General features: G+C 38.7%; 1 protein-coding gene across 3 annotated transcripts; it reads left to right on the top strand.

The window, feature by feature from the left end:
- Positions 1–155: 155 nt before the first annotated feature.
- Positions 156–26,056, top strand: RBM27 (RNA binding motif protein 27). Of its 3 annotated transcripts, none has more exons than XM_037396697.1 (21): positions 156–360; positions 3,054–3,172; positions 3,989–4,113; positions 6,527–6,633; positions 7,198–7,391; positions 8,222–8,479; positions 9,026–9,259; positions 10,433–10,567; positions 12,657–12,806; positions 14,653–14,800; positions 15,087–15,240; positions 16,357–16,620; positions 16,742–16,870; positions 17,736–17,858; positions 18,363–18,437; positions 18,547–18,711; positions 19,123–19,227; positions 19,332–19,523; positions 21,495–21,581; positions 22,050–22,160; positions 22,766–26,056. In XM_037396697.1, exons 1-21 carry the CDS (start codon positions 302–304, stop codon positions 22,850–22,852), a joined length of 3,021 nt encoding a protein of 1,006 aa, XP_037252594.1. In that variant the 5' UTR covers positions 156–301; the 3' UTR covers positions 22,853–26,056. The 3 variants fall into 3 exon arrangements, with proteins under 3 accessions (XP_037252594.1, XP_037252595.1, XP_037252596.1); XM_037396698.1 differs by having other exon boundaries at positions 6,542–6,633; XM_037396699.1 differs by lacking the exon at positions 12,657–12,806 and having other exon boundaries at positions 157–360.
- The last annotated feature ends 211 nt before the right edge of the window (positions 26,057–26,267 follow it).

Consider the following 26,267-nt stretch of genomic DNA (forward strand, 5'->3'; position numbering starts at 1 on the left):
GCACCAGGGTCATGTGCTTGCTCGACCTAGCCTGCTAGTTCTCCTCCTGACCTTCAGGACGGGCTCTTCGCGACTTCTATTGGCTCGCAGAGAATAGCTCCGCCTTCTGATTGGTGAGCGGAGGCCCAGACCCGCCCCGGCTAAGCTCAGCAGGTTGCGTTGCGTGCTGGCGGCTAGTTCCTGTGCTAGGCCTCGGCGGGGGGGAAGGGGCCGGGGCGAGCAACGGCTGCGGGGAGCGGGCTGGGCCCTGGCGATGGCGGCGGTGGTGTAGGGCAGAGCCGGGCGGAGCAGCGAGGCCATCATGATCATAGAGAACGTGGACGCTCTCAAGTCTTGGCTGGCCAAATTGCTGGAGCCGATGTGAGTGCGGGCGGGGGCAGGGCCAGCCCGGCCGGCGGTGCGGCGGTAGGGCAGGCTCTCCGCCGTGAGGGAAGGCGGCTTGCCCGCTGGGACGGGGGCGGGCAGCGCTCTCCACCGGCCGACGCGGGAGCCGGCAAGGCGGTGTGGCGCCGGGCCCCGCCGGCAGCCCTCCCTCGCCCCGCCGAGCCGGGGCAGCCCCGCGTCCGGAGCCCCGGGAGGCGACAGGCTCCGGCCCGTCAGGGCTGCCCGCTTGCATGGCTTCCGAGCGCTCTCCGTTCACGGGAGACGCCCGTGTTGTACGGCTGGGGGCCGCGGGATGGGTATTTACCGAGGGCCGGTGGCCAAGCGTGGCCTTTTGTCCCGAAATCTGCGTCGGGCCTCCATGCGAACGCGCCGCCGAGCGCGCCCGGCGGTGTGCGGGGCCGCGCGCCGCTCCGCCGCCGCGTAGAAGTTCATATGTCCAGCCGCGTAACGTTGGAGCTGTAGCGCAGCGCTTACCGCGGCCGCGAGCCGGCGAGCGGGGTGCGGGGCGCCTGCCGGCGGGGTGCGGCGCTGCGGTGGGGCCGGGGGCGCGGGGTCCGTGCGCTAGGCGGGGCTTGGGGGGGGACAGTGTTCGGGCGAGTGTTGCGCGGGGCAGCGGGAGCTGATGTTCCCGAAAAGCGCCTTGCCCGGGGGGTGCTGGCGGCGGGGGTGTGGCCGGGGGTGCCAGGGTTGGCCTGTAGCGGGGGTCCTCCAAAGGCAGCTCACCGGTCCGTGATCAGCTAGCCTTACAGTTTCCCCGAAGTAAAACTGCTTGAAGTTGCAAGAAATACGTTTACAACGTGTAGTTAACTAATATTTCCACAGATATTTTTCTGCTTTTCGGTTTTAGATAGGTTTTGGAACTAACTCATATGTAGCCATAAGTAGCAGGCCTTTGAAAATTCTTCATGGCTTTCCCTTTTTTCTTAAGATAACGGGTCTCTCTGGTACTTTGTCAGATCCTGTCGAAAGTCTCTCTAGACTGGAGCATAAATCTGCTCCTGCGCCTTCACTGCTGATTCCAGCCGACCTCCTGTCTTGCTGTCCAGCATTCCCTGGGTATCTGAGCGGCACTATAGGGATGTGAGCTGGGGGATGAGGGTTCATGGCAGAGGATCATAGAATCTGCTGCTGGGTCCTGAGTGGCAAGTTTTCAGCAGTGAAAATACAAAATGGTGAACCTGGAGAAGCGTACACACCTTACATGTGCTCCTGTAATGCCTAATGTAATATCTAGGAGAAACTAGTATATGAAGAAGGGAATAGGAATGGTTATAAAGTCACGAACCATCTCCTTATTTTAATTTGAAGGTTTATAGTAAGTTGCATGTGGGCATTTGAACTGAATACATTACATACAGTTTATTTCTTTTTGTGAGTGCATGTTAGAGTTGTAAAATCTAAATTTGTGGTTTCTTTGTTGTTAATTTGTCGATAATTTGTTGTAAATTGTCATTAACATGGCTTCATTGGATGGTGGAAATGGAGCAAACTAATTGGGAGTAGAGCTGCTGATTGGCTACTCATTGAGGTTTTTTATTTTCTCTAACCAGTTGTGAGCTGCATGGCTTTTTGCACTTTGTTTTCTGGAAATTATTTTTTTTTTCGCTTGAGATTATTTTGAGGTCTGTATGCCATTTCCTTCTATTTCCATAGTTAGTGTTCTTAGAAAATACACAATTCCCTCCTTAAATGTTAATCTTAAAAAAAACAGAAAAATCTTCACATCATCCACTGTTAGGTTCCTACCTACCATCTGATAGCTTGCATCTGCCTCTTTTGAGAGCGGCAAAATGAAGAGCTATTGCTTAATCATTTAATGCTGTCAATCTAGTTCATACTTTCAAGTGTTCTTCTAGTAGTTGAATAATGGAATCTCAAGTAATATTCAATTTAAAGATTAGTGGCAGAGTATAGCTGCATGAAGTTGGCTATCTTTGGCCTTCATGAAGCTAGATAAGGGCTTGGGTAGTGAACCTATACAAGTATTTGCACCCCTTTAAGCCATTTTGCCAGTGTTAAAGGATTATTGTGAAATTTGTAGGCACAGAAGTAGTCCCTGGGGAAGGAAAAGCCCAGTGTGATAGGCACAGTAACTTAAGCTGCAGAATGTATCTGTGTGCATATTTAAAATGTGCTTTTGTGATATATCTCTCTGGACTACTTTCGATGGTGGTAATGCTTTAATTTTAAATCCAGTTTAACTTTTAAACCACTTTAATACTCCACGTATTGTGCAGTGACTTTCCTCATACTTACTCTTCTCTTCTTGTAGAGTCATACCTGGTGGGGTTGCTGCGCTCACAGAAAGTTAAGAAAAAATAGCATCTGCTCAGTTGCCCTAGAATTGGATCTTTCTGTAAAAAAGAATGATAGTTTTTCCTGCACAAAGCTCAGGAAGGAGCAAAAGAAGGGGAACATTGTCAGGTGGGGGGGAGGCTTGTCACAAGGCAACTAAAATACTGTTCTGTAATTGGAAAAAGAAACCCAACAAACAAAAAAATCCTTTGCTGGCCCAGTCATCCCAGTGCAGCTGTGTTGGTGCTGGATGTCAGAAAAGCATCCAACATGGTTGCCAGGTTTTCTTTGGTGGCTCTTCTGTAACTGATTGTCTAGCACGGAGGTTTTGGCATACTTCAGCAGAATCAAGAATGGTTCTTTCTCTCTAATAGATGTGATGCAGACCCCTCAGCCTTAGCCAACTATGTTGTGGCATTAGTCAAGAAAGACAAACCTGAGAAAGAGCTGAAAGCTTTCTGTGCTGATCAGCTGGATGTCTTTCTGCAAAAAGGTACTGTGCTCTCCACTGCCTCATCTGTTCGGTGGTTTTCATTTTGGGGGGAGGAGGGAGAAGGGAGGATGATGCACCGTTGTTGCCTTCAAAATATTTTTTTTTATCCATGAATTGAATATTTCTTACAGAGTATGAAGGAATATAAGCTCTTGTGATTAAAAAAAATAATAATAATCTTAAGATGAAGTTTTGTAACTTAGACTCATTCATGGTGGGTCGGAGGAGATACTCTGAAACAAAAGGTAGCAATTTCATTTTGAAGTGTCAGTTGTGCTGACAGATGTTTGGTAACTTTTTGAAAACCTGGTCTATATTGATCTTTCAGGCTTCTGGTCAGCATTAAACACTTGAAATTCTGACCCTCGCTGGGGAAGTTATTGTGCAGGTTTTTTTGTGATCTGATGTTGAACTGATGATTAGTCTTCTGTGAATGATATACTCAAAATTTGCCGTAAAGAGGCTGCAACTGTAGCTAATGGAATAACTGTGGATTTATTCCTTAATCATAAGTTATGATCATTCTTGCCCGTTAGAACACTTCAAAGTTGTAAATGTGATTGAAGGAAAAGTCTCCATTTCTTTCTTTCATATACCTGATGAATTTCTTTGTCTAAACAAACAACCTCAAGTTCCACAAATGTAATCACTGGAACTAATGTTCATTAATCTAAGATGACGATTGAGGCTGTGAGCATTCCACCTGGATGACCCTCCCCCCCCCCCCCCCCCCCCCCCCCCCGTACTTCTCTGGTAAATCTAACAATGCCCTTAAATCAGTATGTAACAATATTTTCTTGTGTTCTGTATCCTCAGAAACTTCAGGGTTTGTAGATAAACTTTTTGAAAGTCTGTATACAAAGAGTTATCTTCCTTCTCTTGAACCTTCAAAAGTAGAAGCGAAGCCTGCAGGTCAGGAAAAAGAAGAAGTCAAGGAGGAGGTAACATCATTTTTTTTCTGCCTACCTGTATCTGATTTGCAAATTAGCCATCCTCTACATTTGTGAGGCAAAATGTGAAAGAAAAAATCACTTTATTGTGACTAATGATCTTTACAATCTTTGTGCATCTGAAGAAAAATGGAAGATGACTGTTCACATAAGAACATTAAGAACATTTTAAAATCCCTTTGTAGAATCTACCTTTAATCTGGATTAATAGCATTCAGAAATCCTATTCAGGCATCCCTGGGATTATGAGCTGGTAATGATTTGGAAGGGTTTAAGAGAGGGGGAAGAAGCAAAAACATTCTAAAACATTTCCTTTTCCAATTTTGTATATTCTGGGAGGCATAGAAATTATTTCAAGGGTTTTCTATAATCCTTAAAAATCAGTGAAATATGGTGGCCTCTATAACAAGGGATAATTGCCTTTAAAAGTGAGGTAGCGTTCATTTGCAAACAGTTCTGTTCTCTTGTTTTTAAGTTTTATTGACAGAAATGAAAACAATCAAGTTTTTGGGAAAAGCGAAGTAATATTTCCATAGTTGTCTAAATTACTTGTATATTGTATAATCCTCTGCTATCATTTGTCTAAGATAGGTGGTTTTTTCCTTACGAGTTGCTGGTCCAAGGGAGGAGACCTCTTTGTGTTTGTAGCATCCTAATGTACCAGCTGTGAGTGTGTGCTGGGGAAAAAATTGCTATAAAATTAAACGTTCTTTATTTCCTTATACTCTGATCACAGTTTGCAAATATACTTCAGATCGTATATGTGGTTTAATTACTATGGAAAAGATGCAGGTGAAGTTAGAAAGTATATATGAAATTCTGGTCCTTTCCCCTTGCTCCAGGGATGTGTGTGTCATGCAGTGTTAAGAGCAGAACCTTGCTCTCTTTATAAATGGACCATGGGGAACTTTTTTTTTTTCTGACAAGTACTCTAAATGGTATTCAGATTTGTGCTTTTGTCTGTGAGCCTAAAATAACACCAAGGAAAGACTTAGCTGGAGTTACTTGTTCAGTCTTCACAGTTAAAACTGGCTGATGGTCATGAAGGTGGCAAATGGCTGTAGATCGAAATCTGTCAGTCAACCAAAACAAGGCTGCGTTACATTATCGTGCAGAACACAGTCATCATTTGACAGAATGTGATTCATCAGTTGATTTAAATTAAAGTTCTTATTTTTAGTTTTTTTCTTTCTTTTCTGATGTCTTTTTTTTTGTTTTTTTTTTTTGAGGATGAAACCCAGAATTACAAAAATTTATGGAAGTAGCTTTGGTGATGGAAGTTCGTAATTTGCAACTATATAGGGCTTTCACTTTAACAGTTTTCCAATCAGTTCTCAAAAGTACCGTCGTAATTTAGAAAAAGTGTTTTAGAACTACTTTTGTTGATTTGGTCAGTGCTCCAGTGGGGGGAAAGTGGGAATTTTTGGGTGTATGAGGGGAGGGGCAGGGATGAGGCAAAAGAAGATATGTAGGACAGCTTTGTGGGACAACTTTACAGGATCAGGACATGAATTAGTTATTTCAACATCAGTAAGGCCTTGATGATTTATCACATGGCTCAGTGTATTACAGGATTCTTGCAAATGGAGGACAGAAACCCGGTGCAGAATCATAGCTAAGTTGAGGTTGGAAGGGACCCCAGATACCATGCGATACAACTTGTGTTGACAGCAGGGCCTTAGGTTAAGCTATCTAGAGCCCTGTCAAGCAAAGTCTTGAATATTTGTAGCAACCTTGCCCAGATAGCCCTAAACAAGGATGCAGGAGGCCCTCCTTTTTAATTGGAAAAAAAAATCTTTTAAATATTATTGCAAGTAAACTTTAGCCACTAAAATTTACAGTAACTTCTAAGCAGTGTGAAATGGTAGCAAAGGTAGCAAAAGCACAGAGTAGTTTCAAAGTGATTTACAGCAGTGGTATAGCTGACAGACTTCTAAAACTCTTTTGTTGAGGCTAGCAAGGAGTGTGACTAGTTCAACCATGTGAACAGTTTTTTGCTTTAAAGCATTCATTTCAAAGTGTAAACTAGTGACATACCTACTTGGAGAAGTAGTTTTCCTTAGTTGTGTTCCAGTTACAAGATTCAGAAAATACTTCATTTGTAGAATTGCTCACTCTAACTAATGAGAGTGGATAGAGAAACTGTCTTTCATTAATCCTGTTTAAAAAAAAAAAAAAATTATAGTAGTATGGTGTTGGGGCATCCCCTCTGCTGAAAAACCTGGAAGATTTGAAACAAAAAGCCCAACAACCTCTGGTGCTTGATTACTTCTAGTGCTTAACTATTCTGTGCAAGTAATGGCTAAATACCGTTTTTCTACGGGATGCTAACTGTACCTTGAACTAAATTTTGGTCTTGTTTTCTTCATTTATAAAAAAATAAAGTGATACTCTTGATTGGTAGTTGTCTGTTAAACAGAATTTTCAAGAGTCAGTTGAGGAAGAGCGCGATGGCAGGAAAAAGAAGTATTCCAGTCCACAGAAAAGCCGTGGAGATTCCAGTGAACAAAGGTTAGTTTTGAACCAAAATATTAATATATTATTCTGTATTTGCTGGCAATCTATAACTGTGGATTTTTTACTTCATAGGTAGTGATTTTTCATAAAAATCATGATTTCCTCCCTATTTTCTCTGTCTCAATGTATTATCTGTATGCTGGTCACGTGCACGAGAACTCTTCACCACAAGTTGGTCTCTTCCAAAAAATTGACAGTGTTTTTTAATTGTTAGTGCCTAGGAATGTCATCAATTGCATTCTTTCCCTTGTGATATAAATGAAAAGCATTGTTGGGGGGGGATTCACACAGTGTCAGCATCACTTTTAAAACTTATTTTGTTTTGATTATCTAACTTCACCTTTCCAATTCTATTTAGTTCTCCCCTTGCTGTTTTCTACAAATAAGTGATTCAGCTTTGAGATTCTGTACTTCTCTTTGTAATTTGTGAAATTCTGGCTCTAATACTTGACGGCCCAGATTGGACGGGAGGGATGAACAGTATTGTCACTTGTTGCAAGCTTTTTTTTTAATTTGGTTTCTCTTTTCATAAGCACATTCTACATATGTCTTTTCTAGAACCAGAGAGAAGAAGAGAGATGATGGAAAATGGAGGGACTATGACAGATACTATGACAGGAGTGACTTGTACAGAGAGAAGTCTAGCTGGCGACGTGGCAGGAGTAAAAGTCGTAGTAAAAGCAGAGGGTTAAGTCGAAGTCGTAGCCGCAGTAGGGGTAGAAGCAAAGACCGTGATACAAACAGAAGTGCTGGTGAGTACCCAAGGTGCTGCTTTAGGAGAATATCTAACACTAGTGATGTGAGGTGGCTCCTACATACTGTATGGTCTAGCAGGCTGTAGATGTCCTTGAGTAGTTGGAGTAAATTCTGAGAACTTTGTGTTCCTGAAATTATTAAGAGGCTGTTCTTCAGAGTAGAACAATTAAGGGGATTGTTTTCTTCTTTGCTAACCTCTTAATTTATCCACAGGTGTATACCAGTGGATATCAGTAGCTGATATGTTTGTGCTGTGTTTGTTGACAAAGCTGTTGACTCCTTTTCTTTCACACACACACAAACCCTATCTTTTTGGAAAATAGTGTTACCCTCTTTCACTCTGTTACTGTGTATTTTTTAGAGAAGGTTTCTTTGTAATTGATGGTGGTTATTATGTGATTCATTGTTCTTTTAGGGCTCATTCAGGGCTGTTGGATAATTAAGAGATGCAGATTACAACAGATTCCAACATGCATTGAGACCACCTTAGTTAAGGACATGGAGTAGGTTTGTTGTTTCAGGCTTTCCCCTCCCTCTTCCTACTTTAAAAGAGAAAGAAGCTGTAATCCAGAATGGAATAAGGACTAGAGGAATGAATGCATATTTTGCAAAGAAAAACATTTAGTTTTCTGAAGTTAAAACCCTGTTGACATTATATCTAGGTTTTATTCCGTTGATAAGGCTAAGCTCCTTCAAGAACAGTTTAACATGCAGAGTACTGAATATTAAAGGAAATGTTTATACTGTTGTGTATTGTCTTTTTCTCAAAGCTCTGTTACATTAGAACGAAGTGTGAAGACTTTGCCTAACTTTTTTTTTAAAACAGAGCACCGGGAGAGATCAAAATTCAAGAGTGAAAGAAACGATGTTGAAGGTTCATATAATCCAGTTTCTGTGTCTCCCAGTAAATCTACTGAACAGTATTCATCTGCACAATCTATTCCCAGTGCTGTTACTGTAATTGCACCTGCGCACCATCTTGAAAACACAACAGAGAGCTGGTCAAATTACTATAACAATCATAGCAATCCCAGTTCGTTTGGCAGAAACCCTCCTCCTAAAAGAAGATGTCGAGATTATGATGGTAAACTTTCTTAGTTTTCAGTTTCACACCTTGTTTCAATTATTCTGTGACCTTTCATTTTTTAAGGTGTTCGCTAAATGTAGGCAGCAAGTCAAAATGCAATAGCATGTGGAATATACCTTGTATGGGAAGGATGCATGTATGACCTATATTTTACTGGGGAGGCAACTAGTCTTTCTGGAAGCAGTTTATTTGGTGGATAAGAACATGTGAAGTTTTTTCATAATTGTGTATAAGCTTGGCAAATATCTCAACCACTGGCAGTTCTGATAAAGATTGTAGTATATGTGTTTAATATAAAACAGATGATACTTCTGACTTTTTTTTCCCATAGCTTTTATGATGGATGTATGTAGGTTTGTATGCTTTTATGGAAGATTATTCAAATTTGAATTACTTTGAAACTTCTTCTGATAATGTCATGTTGGATCAGTGATAGAGTGTTTTCTTTAATAAGAAATTCTGGCAGAAACTGAGATGCTACAAATCACTTGACAATTTATTAATTTTTTTCCTAAAAAGATTATTAAATGTCCTGTTTTGCAGAGCGAGGATTTTGTGTGCTTGGTGACCTTTGCCAGTTTGATCATGGAAATGATCCTTTAGTAGTAGATGAAGTTTCCTTGCCAAGTATGATTCCTTTTCCTCCACCACCTCCGGGACTTCCTCCTCCTCCTGGTATGCTTCTGCCCCCTTTGCCAGGTCCAGCTCGTAACATGAGGTTACCAGTTCCACAAGCTCATCCACAGGCACCACCTCCTGTTGTGCTTCCTGTACCAAGTAAGTAAAAACATTGTTCTTTCTTTGTTACCAAGTTAAAATGATAGCTTTCTGGGAAATCCATGTGTATTCGAAGTAATAAGTTCAAATTGCTTTGCTAGCCATGTTCTATTCAAAATATTGCCAAAGTAAGTCTGTAAAATAGTTTGTAAAATACTATGTTCCCTAGCACTCCAAACTGAATTAGTTAAATTGGATGGGGAAGTGGAGGGGAGTCTCTTTCAGATTATCTCATAACCCTGCTGGTGTTTGGATTGATCACTGACAATTGGATTACTAGCTTTTAACATTGATGCATTAAGAAAAAAAAGATTTAATCTAAAAGTTCTAATAAACTTCTGTGTTTGTGCTATATTATCTGCTACTAAAAAGCAGTACATAATTGATACATCTAAGATCAATTTTAGCTCAACAGTGATCTCTGTGATGTTTAGCCTTTTCTGTTGTCTTACTGTATCTTACAATGTAAATTATATGAAGAAAAAGAGTATTAGAGATGTGGTTACTCTATTCCAGTAACACAATACATGCAGTGATAGTTGCGTCAAATAGCAGCAGTTATGGGATGAGAAATAATTTCATGTAGGTTTAACACTAAACTTTGCATGAGCCTTTCAGTGGGCAGAATTGGCTTGCTATGGAGTGAACTGACAGTGCTCCCTCATTGCAGCTGTGTGTTGATAGGTTGAGTAGTAAACTCATCGTCCTTTTTTGGGCATATTGTAAGTAGGAATGTGTGTATTTGTATATGGTGCAAGCAAAGCAAAAATAGCTAGATAAATTTCTTGTCTGTAAATGCTTTTTGCCCTGTAGTTCTTGTTTTAAAACGGTAATCTAAATGTCGCTGATACAATCTCTTGCTCTGAGCAAGCCTTGATTCTCCATGGTCTTGCTGAGGGAGGAGGTGTTTTAGTTAATGCAAGCTCTAATAGTAATTAATCTCTGGGGAAGAGGAGACACTTTTTTTTTTGTCCTTTCTGGGAAAGAAAAGAGGTGTTGGAATTAGAGTAACTTCTGAACAGGGCTTCTCAATTTATTTTACTGTAGTGGGATTGTAAATATTTGTAATTGACCTTGTTCATAGCAAGTCATAAACAAATTGCATTGAATTGTTTGCATAATTTATCTATGGAGTTCTAAGTCTTAGTGATCTATTCTACGATGTCATTGTAGGACCACCTTTAACACAGTCAAGTTTGATAAATAATCGTGACCAGCCTGGGACGAGTGCAGTGCCCAGTCTTGCACCCGTAGGAGCAAGACTACCTCCTCCTTTACCCCAGAACCTACTGTATACAGTATCAGAACGTAAGCAAATTTTACTTTTTTTTTTTTTTTAATCTGCTTGAGATATACATTTTAAAATTCCTCTGTTGATGTGTGATTAGAAGATTAGACAGATTATCTCAGTCTTCCTCCAGTACATACAAATCTAAAAAGAAGTCTGATGGCTTTCCTTGCGGTCAGTCCATCATCTGCAGTTACTGTGTGAAATAGCAGGAGTGTTCTGTCACTCTCTTGGGAAAGATCATTTGTGGGGAGCTTTGGTTGGGTTTCATATGCTCAAAGCAATAAGATTGTTGAATCCAAGACAGGGATCCGTTCATCTTCACGTTGTTTAGTAGAATATGGGTAGGCAAAAGATAGATTGGCAAACCTGTAATTACTGTTTAACTTGGTCTTTGTCTGGTTTTGGCTACTACAGATGAGAGATTTTCTTTTTATTTGATTTTTAGCTGTGTATCACAATAGTCTTTACAGTCTTCATATACATTACTGCTTTCTTTCTGTCTTTTTTTCCAGAATCAACTTGGTTCTAGCATTCTAATTTAAAAAATAAAAAGATGGCTTTCAACATGTCCATCTCCTTAAGAGAGCTCAAATTTTTTAGAAGTGGGTTTTTATTAGGGGAAGTAGCAGAACACCTGGAGAGTCCTAGATTGCTTGATTTAAATCAAAGTCTGTATTTCTTTTGATAGTGAGAGGAGTAATGGCATTTCCATGTTTTATGTGAGCTAAATAATTAAATCTCAGTGTTTTATAATCTTCCTGTCTGGGTTTTTTTCCCATAAATATTCTGAATTTTATTCAAAGTAGGGCTCTAGTTCATGATCCATGTCACTTCCTTTGTGACTTCCATGCTTTTTGGAACTTCAGTCTCTCAAATATCTTGTTAGATACTATCTGTTAAATTATCTCCAAATGCTGTCAGGCATTTAGATGTCACCATCAGATTCTTTCGGCTTCAGAACTTAGCTTCTAATGGGCAACTGTCCATCTTAGCTGGCAGGGCATCACTGACTTCAGTTACACTTCATAATTCAGTTCTCAAGAACATCTGTGGAGATTCTTGTGTCCTGTTCTGGGACTGGTAACAGTAACAACTGCTGGTTGCCCTCTTGCAATCAATTGTATGCCAATCGCGGAGAAGGAACTTGCGGTTCAGCTCATGCAAGGTTAATGAAACTTCTTGGCAGAGTCTGAAACTAAACTGTATGACATCAGCATTGAAATTCTGGGGCATCTGTTTTAAATTGTAGGGTCTTCATTGTTGTTATGGAATAAGGCGCTGTAAATTTAGAGTGCTTCAAGTCTATCAAGTTCCCTTGTATAGGCATTCATTTCTGTTCCAGGATGTAGTGTGTTTCTGTGGAGGCTTTTCATAGACTTTATTCGTTCTTGTATAGCTTTTCCTTTTTATGGTTGAAAAAATGCATCATCCTTGATTTGGACCTTGGGCTGGAGGAACAATAAGAGTCAATTCTGTCATCTTGTGTTCTCATGGTTACCCCTTTTTAGTGAAAATAATCATTAGTACCTTACTAGTACTGGAGCTAGGCAGCTGATCTCGCTTTTACAAAAATTAGGAGAATTTAATAGTTAAGTATTGGTCAAATTACCTGATTTCTCAGCTTTCGTTGATTGGAATAATTTAAATATGTTCTTCCCCAAAAATCTTTTTCTGAAGTGAACTAGACTGTTGGGCAGCAAAGACTGAAAATCTGTTTGCATCTTAGGCCCTACAGAATAAATGCTCAAACTAAATCTTCTGTTGCTTCCCTTGAAACATTGTCAGACGTTGTGAAGGTTGTCATATAGACACCATGTTCCTTCTTCAGGTAGCTCATCAGCAATACTCAATTATTGTGATGTGTGCGCTTTTGACAAACAATAACAGATTAAAAACCCTAAAAGAATATGCCCCCCCGACTTGGGCATAAAGTTCAGTTGAAGGTTTTAAATAGCTACACACATTGGCTGTACGACCCCTTTTCTCTCTTCTCTTCATCCAAAACAACTTCTGATTCTTGGACATCATGCATTTCCTTAAAGGAAAATTAACCCTGAGTCTTAAACTCATTTGAAAAACTCTTTCATTTCTCTCCTTTTTTTATAGATACATATGAGCCAGATGGCTATAACCCTGAAGCTCCTAGTATTACCAGTGCTGGTAGATCTCAGTATCGACAGTTCTTTACAAGAGCACAAACGCAGCGTCCAAATCTAATTGGCCTAACATCTGGGGAGATGGATACAAATCCAAGAGGTAGGAAGGGTTTCTAGTCATTGCTGTTGCTATTTTTGTCCAAGGCGGTCAACACTTACTTTCCCCTTTTTCAGGCTGAAAGCAATATTTTTTTCTCACTGTTCTAGTATTTCAGAAAAATTTTCAGAGATCTCTACCTTTTTAAAAATGCTAATATGACCATATTAAAGTCAAAGCGGCCTTTTTCTCAAAAATAACCACTTGCTTGGGATAATAATAAATAACTTACAGGTTGGGGTGGGGGGATTGGTTGGTTGGATTTTTATTCCTCTTTAGCCTGTGAAGGCACTTTTCAGGTGCTGGGTGCTTCTAGAAAGGAAAATGGTGTAGAAAGGTGGCTTTAAGTAGTATAGTAGCCAAGGGTATGTTTCGGACCCGGGGCACAGAGGTGGTGATCTACAATACGTGGCTCAGCAGTTATGATGGTAATAAGGAGGAAAACTATTATGGCATGTTTTTTGTACTTGGTCTGACTCTGTCAGACAGATGTTCTCTCAAAAATGAACATTTTAGATAGCATTCTAATTCTCCTAGTTGGTTGAAATCCCAGTCTGCATTTAAGTAATTCTGATCCTTAATTGTATGGATGTAGATGTAGTCTCTTAGAGGTGACATGTACAAAATATCTTTTAGGGGAGAGAACAAGTCACAGCTCTTTAAAGAATTTTTATTCTGTTTGTATAACTTTCTTTCTCCATCCTGCTTTCCCCACCCTGATCCTTAAAAGAAAAAAAATGTTAAATTTCTTTGTTTACTGTTGCACTTCAGTGTTTGTTATTTAGTGGATTTTTTTTTCCAATATTTCCTTCCAGTGACTCATCCTGTAAAGAATGTGTTTAAGTATTATTGCAGAAATTGCTGTTGCTGTTTGCATCTTAACAGACATCATAAAGGCAGGGTTGGGGCTTTGTTGCTGGCCCTCAGATTCTCTGTAAGACCCATTGCTGTTGTAAGGCATGGGTGAATGTTCAGTGGTGATGCTTCAGACCACTTGTTTTACTGTCTTTGTTGTGTGTGTCTAAGGTTTAGTCTAAAATCATCCTCCAAAGTAAAATTAAAACTATGCCCAAAAATGCCCAGTCTTTGTTCTCACCAGTGTAATCAGCAGAACTCTGACATATATAAAAGCCATAGAAAATTAACTTATAACTCAGACTTCTTTTTAGGAGTTAAATGTTTGGCATACACAGGATCCTAACAGCAATAGCATAATCTTAAAAAGGTTGTAAATAAAAAAAACAGTGAAAACTGTGATCTAGCACTTCAGCTTTCTGTTTGTAGAAGTTGCTTCAAACTTTAATGTCTCAGAGTATAATTTCATGCTGTAATTGTACTTAATTGACAGTTTGTTTCTGAAAACTGGATGGACGGGTGACAAGAGGATAGCAGTGGGAGGAGTGGGTTCTTGGTTGGTTTTTGACTGTCAAGGGTTAATACAAGGAAAGTTGTTTATTCAGCCCATGCCACATTGCAGAAGTCTGGGAACCTAGCCTTGTTTCTTTTCCTCCCTTTTTTTAAATTTTTTTTTCCCCCTCTTCCTGCAGAATCTCAATTTTCAGTACCTGAAAGGTGGAGTTTTAGCTTTGTTTCTTCAAGCTAATACTAATGTTAAAAGTCAAAATCTCATCTCTGCTCGCTGGGCTAAATGTTTGTTTTCCCCACATTGTTTAGTTAGGCTAGCAGTGATCTTTGAAGTAACTTTGGAAACAAAACTGACCAACTTGATAAAGTCTTCCTAATTTTTATGGTTCTAAACTCAACCCTATTTTGCTGTTTAAATGACCATTTTTTCCGATGTCTCCATTGATGTGTGGTGAATAACACAGGCCATATTCCTTTCCTCCAGCTGCCAATATTATCATCCAGACTGAACCTCCCATTCCCATTACAAATAATAGCAGCAATGTAACTAGAGTTGTCCTTGAACCAGACAGCAGGAAAAGATCTCCAAGTAGCATGGAATGTCCACCATTAAAGAAACCGTGGCTGGCAAAGTAAGAATTAACAACTGCAGTTGACTAATTGGAACGCAATTTGTTGCTGTCAATGCTGTGAATGTTGCTATTCACCAGTCCCTGTAATTTGAGCTGGTTGGGTCAGAAAATCTGTGTCCCCATAATCTGGTCTACTACTAAATGTTTAATGGTGGGAGGAGGGTTTTTTGTTAATGTCTAGAGCATATACTTTTTATGAGAAAAAGTTAAATGTGCTAACATTTTCTGCCCTACTTAAGTATGTGTATGCCTGTCTAAATTACTATCTTGGTCTCATGTTCTCTAGGCAAGCAAATAACAACCAGAATAAGCCAGGATTTTTGAAAAAGAATCAGTATACTAATACAAAGTTAGAAGTTCGAAAAATTCCACCAGAATTGAACAATATTACACAGCTCAATGAACACTTCAGCAAATTTGGAACTATTGTAAACATTCAGGTAAAAAAAAAAAGTTTGATTTTTATGCCTGAGTGGGGGTACTTTATTTTCCCTGAAGCTTTCTTGAATATTGCAGCAGAACCACATTCTTAGTGGAGGCTGACTGGGAGAGTAGGTAATCAAATTCCAAGAAACCTTTTCTTGATCTGCTCTGTATTATTATCATCTTAATTTTGTACAAGTACATTGGCTTCTGCCTTTGTGAAGTCTTGCTAAATTTGAAAGGCTTACAGGTTTAACGGTATCTAAACCAAATTAGGTTTTGAGCAACTTTTTTACAAGATATCTTCTAACACTTTCTGTCTTGTATGATGATCCTACAGTATTTCATACTCAGGATTTTGACAAAGATGCTACAGGAGAGTGTTATATGCATCAGTTTATTACCACTTTGCATCCTAGAACTGACTCCAGTTCAGTGGTGTTCGTTGCCCTGTAAGAAGGGGAAAAGCACTATGTAAGAAAACACAGGTAGTTACACAGTCAAAATAGCATTTAATTTCCATTTATTTTTCTAGACAAAACAGTTGCCTCAGAAGTCCTCAGGGGTTTAAATAAAATACAGATACCTGGGAAGCTTCTGTATTTATTGAGTTAATCGTTTTATGTCTTAGCCCAAAAGATACGGTGGTGCTTTCTGCACCTCGATAATGAAGTAATGCATTTAAAACATGCTGTCTCAGTCATTATACTAGAAAGTCCAAAGTTTGTTTTTATTCCTGTGATACATTTTTAGAGAAAAATAGTCTTATTCAGGACTGTTAGATAGTGCTTCTTTCAGAATGTGGTGAAACTTCACATTGTGCGTCCTCGGACAGCCGTGGTCTCTCAGGAGGCTAGAATAAAGAGCTTTTGAGTCAACACTGTGGTCTCTTCTGCCATACCCCATGGTGGCAGTTCACAGTGCTCTGGATATCTGATGCTATTTTATTGCAAGTACGTGTTATATTTGCCAAAAGGTACTTGGTTTCAGTTATGTAGAATGTTTTACCTGTATTTTGAGCTGTTGATACCACTATATATCCCACTCATTGGAGATCTTTAGATTTGTTTGCTACTGGTTGAGATGTTTTCTTCCTTGAGAAATAATGCATTCTAATGAACTTTTTGATTTAGGTTGCTTTCCAGAATGATCCCGAAGCTGCTCTCATTCAGTACTTAACTAACGATGAAGCTAGGAAGGCAATTTCCAGCACAGAGGCAGTTTTGAACAATCGGTTTATAAGGGTACTGTGGCACAGAGAAAGTGAACAGCAGCCTTCACTGCTGCAGCAGCAACAGCAGCAGACACCCACACAGTCTCTTCATCACCAACTTCACCTTCAGCAGCAAGCCCTGACTGCAACTCCAGCTGTAACCATGCATAGCAATCTGTCAAAGGTACTGTGCTATTGTAAACTAGTGATTGAGCAGTAAAGGTTATCAGTGTTCCTAAATGACTGCTACTTCAAAAAAGCAAAGTATATAATTTTTCATTTTTTTAATGTCTATTAATGCACAGCTGATGAATAAACCACTGGCATCTGGTGCCTATGTGCTTAATAAAGTCCCAGTGAAACGTCGCCTCGGAGCAGCAGGTGGAAACCAGCCTGACTTAAGCCAGTCTGGGGCTGTAGTAGAGGATTCTCAGGTACGTTTGTGAAGGCTGACAGTCTTCATGCTTTCAGTTCAAGCTTTGGCCTGTCAGCAGAGCTGGAACTAGCAAATAGAACTTGCAAATTGTTCCCACTTGGTTCTGTTTCTTTTCACTAATGTTCCATGCACCCATGGTCAGTTGCTGCTTCCTAGTTTTGTTAGCTGTTTATATAAAACGGGTACAATGACTTCAGAAACAAAGTATTTTAAGTAGCATAAAGTATTTTTGGCCATACTTCATAGTAAAAAAATTTGACAGCCTATATGTGATGTCAACTTTTTGTTGGTGATCTCATTGCTTTCCCAGTGATTTTTCAGTTTATGCTGTGTTTTAACAGTAGTGCTAGAAGCTTATGGAATACTTCTGCATAGAGTTCAGGTTGATACTGCTTGATTCACACTGATACTGTAGTGCAGCATGTGTTCTTGGCCACAGAGAAGTCCTCCTTTTAAGAAAGGAAGTATACGGGTGACTTTTGCTGCCTTATTTGATCAGAAAGGGTGGTGTTGGACTATGACTGCGAAGCTGAATATAATGCAGATGCAGAAGATCAGCTTCAGTGATCTTCCCAAATGGATATCAGGATGCAGAGGGTGTTTCGGATGAAGAAGGAAAGAAAGTACCTTTTGCAGAAAGCCTTTTAACAAGCATTTAAGCTGATTGCTTCTGAGCAAGTTGACTGCTAGACCAATGCTTTTATGCGTGTGTTTTAATTACCTTGGTCTTTTTGTCTCATTGCGCAAATATGGAAGTTTGTGGTCATTTTTCACAGCGTACATTCCTCTAAAATTCATTGGCAGTGTATCGCATTCATTTTATGCTATTACATATTTTTGTTTGTGTGGTTTTATTATTTCAGACGTTTCCTACTTCTACAAGCCACTCAAAAATGGTTTACAGTTCTTCAAACTTAAAGACACCTATGAAGCCTGGTGCAGGGTCTAAACCCCATGATGTACAAGAAGCCCTTAAAAAAAAACAGGTACTTCTACTGTTCATTGGTTGACTGACAGTATAGCGATCAAAGTACATCACAAAGAAGGGTAATTGCAGTGTACTTTTTACATTAGTGTGGGTTTAGTCATCGTTATCAGACTTCTTGCAAATGTACATGTAGGTAAATCATGGGTATGGAGGTATTCCTTTTTGGGGTGTTTGACTTGACACACTTGGTCACGTGTGTTTCTGGCTCAAGGCATTTCTCCGATTTTAATCTCTGCAGGTATGAGACACTTAAATGGCAATATAGGAAACATTTCTTAAGAGACTTCAGAAAGGGGCAAAAATTTAGCAGAGTACTTCACAGCAGGAAGTTAGCAACTTTTTATTGTTTTCATCTGCATTAGATACACTTGTGCATTTTGCAGACTGCTAGTTTTCATTACAGCCTTCACTTCTGTAGCTTTAAGAAGAAAATAAGATATATACGAGTACATATAATGTTAGATTGCTGTTTACTGATTGAAAGGATTTTCTTCTTATACAGGAGGCAATGAAACTCCAACAAGACATGAGGAAAAAGAAGCAGGAGATGTTAGAAAAACAAATAGAATGCCAGAAAGTAAGTCTGGAATGTCTTCTAGTAAATACATTATCAATTTATAGATACTCTTCTGTTCAGTGTTGGTTTTCCTGGAATTTCACATTTCTGCTCATTTATTAATACACAGATGTTGATATCCAAGCTGGAGAAAAACAAGAGCATGAAACCAGAAGAGAGAGCAGAAATAATGAAGACCTTAAAGGAGCTAGCAGGAAAAATATCTCAGTTAAAGGATGAACTAAAAACATCATCTACAGCCACTACACCGTCAAAATTAAAGTCCAAGACAGAGGTATTGATTGCTCAAGATAACTTACCCACCTGTCTCTTGTAACTATTTCTAATACTGTCTCCTAAAAATGCAGCAACATTAGATCAAAACACTTCCCAGGCAGTGTTTTGAATTTGAGTGATAACCATGGACAAGTGAGCTATGGTTTTAAGGAACTCTGACCTAGTTCTGCATGTAGCACATCCAAACTTGTTCCAATTCTGAAGCAGAGAATTCTGGGCCCTTCAAAAAATGGGTTGGAAAAGGGGCATGGTGGCAATTAAACTGAATATAGGGGAAAGTATGGATGTTGTGTACTGATTTGTCATTTACATAAATGTATTGCTGAAGAAGTGGAACAAAACATTAAAAGCACTCATTACAGTTCTGCTTTTCCCTTCTGTTTTCTCTTTCTGCACCTTTTTCTCTAAGGCACAAAAGGAACTTTTAGATGCAGAGCTGGACTTTCATAAGAGGCTTTCATCTGGCGAAGACACAACTGAATTGCGAAAAAAGCTAAATCAGTTACAAGTAGAGGTGAGTTTGTCTGGATTGATGCTTTTAATATATTTATATTTAAATGTTTTTTAAATCCTTTTAAACAGAGGATGGTTTTGTACATTATTTGCCACCTTTAACAGGCTGCCCGTTTAGGCATTTTGCCTGTTGGTCGAGGAAAGACAGTGCCAGCCCAAGGAAGAGGACGAGGACGGGGTCGTGGTGCGAGAGGAAGAGGCATGTTGAATCATATGGTGGTGGATCATCGTCCCAAAGCACTAACAGTTGGAGGCTTCGTTGAAGAAGAAAAAGATGAATTGTTACAGCACTTCTCTGTAAGTATGAGGTCACATTAAAAAAAGAAAAACCTGAAGAGAAGAATCGTGGCCAAACTATAAATCTGAGATTAAGTAGGTAACCAATACCCAGGATATGTGCTTACTTGCGAAGAGAGGCATGCTAAGATCTTTGTAAATAACACTTTCTTTTCCAAAATCTTGAAGATGCAAGTCTGTTTCTGTTAGTGCAAACAAATCAAAGACTTCATCCTGAATTCATGGAACAGGCTGTGGATAAGCAAACGGTTTCAAGAGTTGTCAAGGATGTAAATGTAATGTCTTTGAGCAGCTACTGCAAAGCAGCTATAAATAGATTCTTTTAATGGGTAAAGCTAAAAAGCTTACTCGTATTAATTCTGCATTACAGTAGTTCAAAACAGATGTTAGAGGGATGAAAAATACCTATCAGCCTCTCACTGTTTACAAATTATTTTTCAGATTAGCAATTCCTACCATTTATCTTGTTTCTCTCTAGCTCAAGAAGTAAAGCACTGTTTTGCTAAACAGAGCATCAGTTTCAAAGTAGTTAAATTTCTTCATAAACTCATGGTAGGGCAAGTAGCTTGCTAGTGTGCAAGTTAAGGTAACAAGGGAGTTTAGCATCATAAGTAAGCTACCATAATAAAGGGAAAGCTGATTTTAAATTTCCCTCAGTCGTGCTTTCCAGAATGAAATGTTTTCATATGCAAAGCTAGTAAACTTCTTGGAGAAGTCATGTAATAGTTCATAAATAGACCCAGCATGAAAGCTAAGCTTGATCAAGTCACTTTGATATTTCTGGATGCTCTTTGCAAAGCAAGTGACTGATATGGAAAACTCATTTTGTAGAATCTTACCCTTTAGAGCTGGATCAGAAAAGCAATAGAGTTCTGGAGAGAACTGGTAATCTGAAAGCTTGCTTGTTCCTGGGTTGAGTGGGAAAAGAGAACTTTACAGTTCTTCATACAGTGGGGTAAGCTTTGCTCTTTGGGGAACTGTTACTCTGGCCTCATTGCTTACCAAAAGCTTAGAGGCCACTATTACTGATTTGATTAGGTAATTCAGTGAAAAATGTTGTGTAGTTTGATCAAAAAGAACAACCTGCTTTATGGTGTAATAATAGTGCTATGAACCCTGGGAGAAGTCCTAAGAGGGCACCAGAGTGCCTTTTCTAAAAAGGTCTTTGTTTTAATTCTATTTCTGAGTGACTTCGTGTTTTTAAAAGTTTTAGCTGGTCTTAGCTGCTGAAACCAGTAAAAATTTTTACAAGCAGCTAGTGCTGTTACTAAAGCTATTATCTTACTGGCTTTTAAACTACTTTTCTTCTGTTATTCATATTAAATCCAAAGTTCAATATGGTTTTCTTTTGTACTGCTTGTACTCCATGCATAAATCCTTTTTTTGTTTGTTTTGGGGTGGGTTTTTTTACTATTTAATTATCATTGCTGTGGTCATTCCAGTTTTCACCATTATGCCATACATAAATAGCAAAAATGCAAACTTTTTAATTTAACCATACTAGATAATACTTTTTTCCTCCTTCCTATAGTATACTGACAGAAAGTATTCAGGAGCTCTATAGCAAAGTTTGATTCCTGTTACTGAAATCTCTTGCAAATTAATGAGCTTTAAAGGACTTGTTTAACAGGTCTAAAGAAGTTCAACAGTGAAAGCAGAAGAGAACAAGGGAAATAGTAAATTCAAATAATTACTTTCTGAGGTATAAATCAATACGCTTCCCTTTCCTCCTGCAAAATTAAGCTCTGCTTATTAGAATAACAAAAAATCTGAGCTTTTGCCCAAAAGTAGAGGTACAAGCGCTGCCATATTGCTGGATGACACAGCTGAGATTCCTCTGGCTTTCACTTTTCTGTCCAAAAAAAAAAAGACGTTTCAGTGGCACTTCAATACACTGCAACTTTAGCACATAATGATCGTGTTTTCAGAGGAGAATATTACCACTGTTCTTAACAGATTTTTCTCTCATAGAAATTTGGAGATATTGAAGACCTTCAAGAAGAGGATTCCCCATTAAGTGTTGTTCTAACTTTTAAGTCTCGATCAGAAGCTGAGAATGTAAGTAGAATAATGGATATATTTTTTTTAATGGTTCTAAAATCAGAATTTTTAACTTCTTGTGTTTGCAAAGCTTTGTGTTTTAAAATTTAGCAGGCTTTGATCCCACTGCTTTGAGCTAGATAGTGTGAGTATTTGTTGCCACTGCATGAAGCATCATTACAGGGGCAAATACCTCATGTTTACCTTAATAGTAACATTGGTCCTTCGCTGATATGGGCTCTGTCACAAGCAATTTGGAGCCCTGTTAATCTTTCCAGACCACTGATAAATGAGCATTATTTAGCAGATTCAGGTTTGAATGAAGTTGCTCTCAGAAGACCAAAGCAGGTGATTGTGGCTTATATGCTTGAGATCTTCAAGTGTGCACCTGCATGATGTTCGCTAGGTCAGGCTTATTGTTGTTGATTTTAAAAGTTCTTTACTTGATGTCTGTTTGAAAATACGTTCATTTAAAATACAACCTAGGCTGCTAACCAAGGATCCCGGTTCAAAGACCGAAGGCTACAGATATCATGGTACAAACCTAAGGTACCTTCTGTGTCCACAGAAATTGAGGAAGAGGAGTCTAAGGAAGAGGTATGAAAATACGTCAATAACTTAAATCACTCTTCTAGGAATCTAACAGCTAAGAGTTCTTTGGGATACAATTTTCTGTTTACTGAAGAATTTTCATGAAAGATGTGTCTGCAAACCAGAAACTTAACTCATTTTGAATAGTACATTTTAAAAAAAGGGAAAAAGGGGGGGGGGGGAAACCCTAAACTTTCTGGTTGAGTTGTTGATCTGTCAAGTATGAAAATAAACCTAACATCCTCTATATGCAGGCTGCTCATCTTTTTACTTCACAGTATTAATGCTCCACTATAGGATAAGTTACGTATATTCTTTCCTGTAATGATGAACACATTTAAGCTTTTGAAGGTTTTTCTGTGCAGGCATCTAACAGAAAACTGTTGTTTCAGAGAGGGTGGGTGGTTGTTTATTCCTGCTTTCTTTTCCTTTCCTGATGTGTGAGGCTGCTGTTCTTCCCGTAAAAATGAATGTAACTGTGTGCTTTTAAGTGAGATACGTGGTAAATAAGAACCTGATGTAAAGTACAGCTGATGCTGCATTGCATGACAAGTTACCTAGGATACAGCGTGGAACTTACTGTTTTAAAATTATGTTTTATCTTCATCTAGGAGACTGAAACCTCAGATTTATTTTTGCACGAAGATGATGATGATGACGACGAAGATGAGGATGAATCCCGTTCTTGGAGAAGATGAAACTTGATGTTGGAAATGTATAATTTTAGGAATGTAGTTCAAGCTACATCCTTTAAACATTTATTTAAGGAAGTTGATAAGCCAAAAAAAGCTTTACTTTCTTTTCAAACCACAAGATTTAAAGTGAGCAAAGTTTGTTATAAAAACATTTCGGATACAGAGCTGTGATACTAAGCTAGCCAAAGGCCCAGTAACTTTTTACATAATTATCAAGCTCACCAAGGTGGTGATTTTTTTTCTATTTAAGAAGGATAAAAAGAGAGGAGAGGGGTGGGGGGGAAATACTAGTATTTTCTTGTGTCACCTGTATTACCTTGTTTTGGGTTTTTTATATGTGATTGATTTGTCAGTTTATAATTGAAAAGATATTACAGGTTTTATTTAGCAATATTATGGGGATAGGGGAAAGACGCAAACTTTCATTAAATGTTATGAAAGAAAAAAATTGCCTCATTTGCTAATTGAAAAAGGGTAGCATTTTGTTCCGTGTGGAATCACTTATTGTAGGGATTATTTGTGGCTAGATTCATAAATCATTTATTTCAATATGTTTGAAAGCCACACAGGTTCTGTGTTCTACTGCCTTTTGTGAGAGGAGATGGAAGAAGCAACATAACAGGGTATTGTAGTATTGTCCAGTTCACTCTGTTTCTTCAAATTCTGCTTCACAGAAAACATCAGCAATGACACGTATTCGAGTGAATTTTCACTCGCTGTTGATTTTATTCTGTAGTTTCAGTTTAAGGTGCAAGTTTAAGTTAGACTGTTTACTGCATTTCAGTATTTGTGAGCATGAATGTAATGAGTTTCACACTTCCTCAAAAAGGAAAACAACTAAGCAGGCAACTGCCTACCAGCCAGTAGCAACTCTTCCTCCTCACCCTGTTACCAGCTGTTTATGTTCAAACCAAATCCATGAAGTGTTCAGAGCAAAATGCTTTTTAGCCAATAGAATGTCAGTGTCCTGCTCAAAGACTGGCATCAAACCAGCGCTGTAAGTGATGAGTCTTCAGAGGAGTGTTCAGAGCTGGGTTTGGAAGGTTATTAATTTATCTCCGAGTATAGTTTTGTTGACACATTTAAGATGAACACCATTACATTCTCGGTTGCCTTACTGTTGTACCATTTTAAAAACACACCCGCACCCCATAATGGCGTGTATTATGATAGGAATGAGGATAACAAGTTCAGATACTTGAGCCGTGTATCTTAACTGTTACGCAGCTCTTGCAGTTCATGAACATGTTACCCAGCAAGCATTTTCCTTGACTGTCCATTTGTACTGTACACTTTTCAGTACATTTTATGTACATTTCTATACAAAATAAACAGAATGTCGGTGCAAAAATGCTCTCCTCTTTTGAATAATTAGTTTACCAGTATATTTCCCAGTGAGTTCCCAACTGAAGAAAAATATACATCAAAAATTTAAATTACAATGGCTCTGAACCTGGCTAGCGACATGTAGTTGAGCATGCCTTTGGGTTTACAGTTCCCCTGACTTTGTTATCCTTTTGCCGTTGTGGTGTATCAAAAGTCAAAACCATATCATTTTCTGTTTCCTTGTCAGTTGAAGGGAATATGTCTTTCAGTATTCTGCCTCTTCGCATTGAAACCTCAGTTCTTTATATAATTAGGACTTCCCTGCTAATACTGAGGCTAAATTACAGACATGGAGAAACGAGGGGAAACCAATCCTATATATTTAGAATGTCTTGCTTTTCTCCCGTCATCTCTAATCGTTTTGTTTTTTTTAAATGTCTGTGGCTCAGACAGTGTATATTTTGAAAAAAACATTGCAGCAAACATATTTGAGTCCTGACAGTTTAACAAAAGATAGAGGGAACAAAAGGATTTATATATTTTTTTGTACAGAGTTTTTTCTTAAACTGTATAATTTTGTAAATATTTTGCCTTTTTGTGTACTAAAACTACCAGCGTATAGATTTCAATAAGAATTGTTGTATTTTTGTATTTGGAAAATTAAAATTACAATGAACGAATGAAGCTGTAGGAAAAATTGCAGTAGTCTGAGACACGTAGAACGGGATTCCTTTTCATATGGTTTTAGCTCTGAAGTGACACCTGACTGGCACACTGTCAGGGACAATTGCCCTTGCCCCCGGTCGTGCTGGCTGTTCAAGTTGAGCGAGACAGGAGGGAGGTGAGTGCGGTAGCTTTAATGATTTTTTGAGAGCTTCATAGGATTTCTTTTTTTTTTTTTTTTTTTTTTTTTTTTCCTTATCCCCCCCCCCCTTTAACAGTGCACATAGGCAGGCTTACATAAATCCTCGAGTGACATCCCAAACATGATTTCTAAACGCAGAGCTACAAAAGTGAGTTGTGCCTCTGAACTTGGCTTGCGTATTGAAAGCATGCTATTAAATTATTGGGAATTTAAGTGATGGGCAGTATAGCTGTATCTGACTTCTGGTGTTTAAGAAGGAGGAAAGCTGTTTGAAAGTGACCTTCATTTTCCCAGGCTTGTGGCTCTCCCCATATTGTAGGGTATGACAGGCTGCGTTAAACTGTTTGAGGGATGGTTTTGTTTTAATAAGTAACATGGCAGTACAACTTGCTTTATTTTTATGGTAACATTTTTTTATTAAATTCATGTGTACTTTCAGGGAGTGAAATTTTTAATCAATACTAACTTGTGTACACTAGCCAGTGGATTTACAGGTGATGTGTAACTAGATGTTACCAGTCTGTACCTAGTGTGTAAATGCTGAAAGAGTATGTGATAAGAAAAGAATGTAACTGCTATGAAGAATTACCTCCCTTTTGTTCTTGAATTAGCCTAAGCAAAAAGAACAAAATGAGAGCTAGAAAGATAAATCTGAAAACAATTGCCTCCTTATTGTGAAAACACTTTTATTTTTCCTTTTTTTTTTTTTTTTTTTTTTTTTTTTAACAAAATCATGTGAAAAGGAATGAAGTTCCTCTTGGTGTATAGTAAACTTGTACTATAGTTTTTACAAATTGTGAACTTGTGTAATAGTATAATAGGAGATATTGTTGAATTTCTAACTGTTTATACATCTAAATTCATATATGTAATGTTTTATTGATTACGGTCTGAATTTCTAAGATGCATGTTGACTTTTTTGCAATAAAGATATACTGTGGAATGGTTCAAGACTTAGAAAAGACAAAGAAAAATTTAACTTAAATAAATTGGACAGCAGAACCATTCAAAAAAAATTACAACTGTCACAAAAAGAGCGTTATCACTTTTTTGGGGGGGAATTGTATGCGTGGAGGGGATATTTATTTATGTGGAATGTGTGTGCGAGTTTGTTTTACTTGCTAGCATAGCTAGGAGAAAAATCTTCAAGTGTATCAGTGCTCTGCGCTAGTACTAATTAATACAGCAGAATTGATGGGGGGAGGATACGGTGGGGGTGGGAGGGAT

The sequence above is a fragment of the Falco rusticolus genome, chromosome 8 (assembly GCF_015220075.1).
Source record: "Falco rusticolus isolate bFalRus1 chromosome 8, bFalRus1.pri, whole genome shotgun sequence".
Classification (NCBI taxonomy): Eukaryota; Metazoa; Chordata; class Aves; order Falconiformes; family Falconidae; genus Falco; species Falco rusticolus.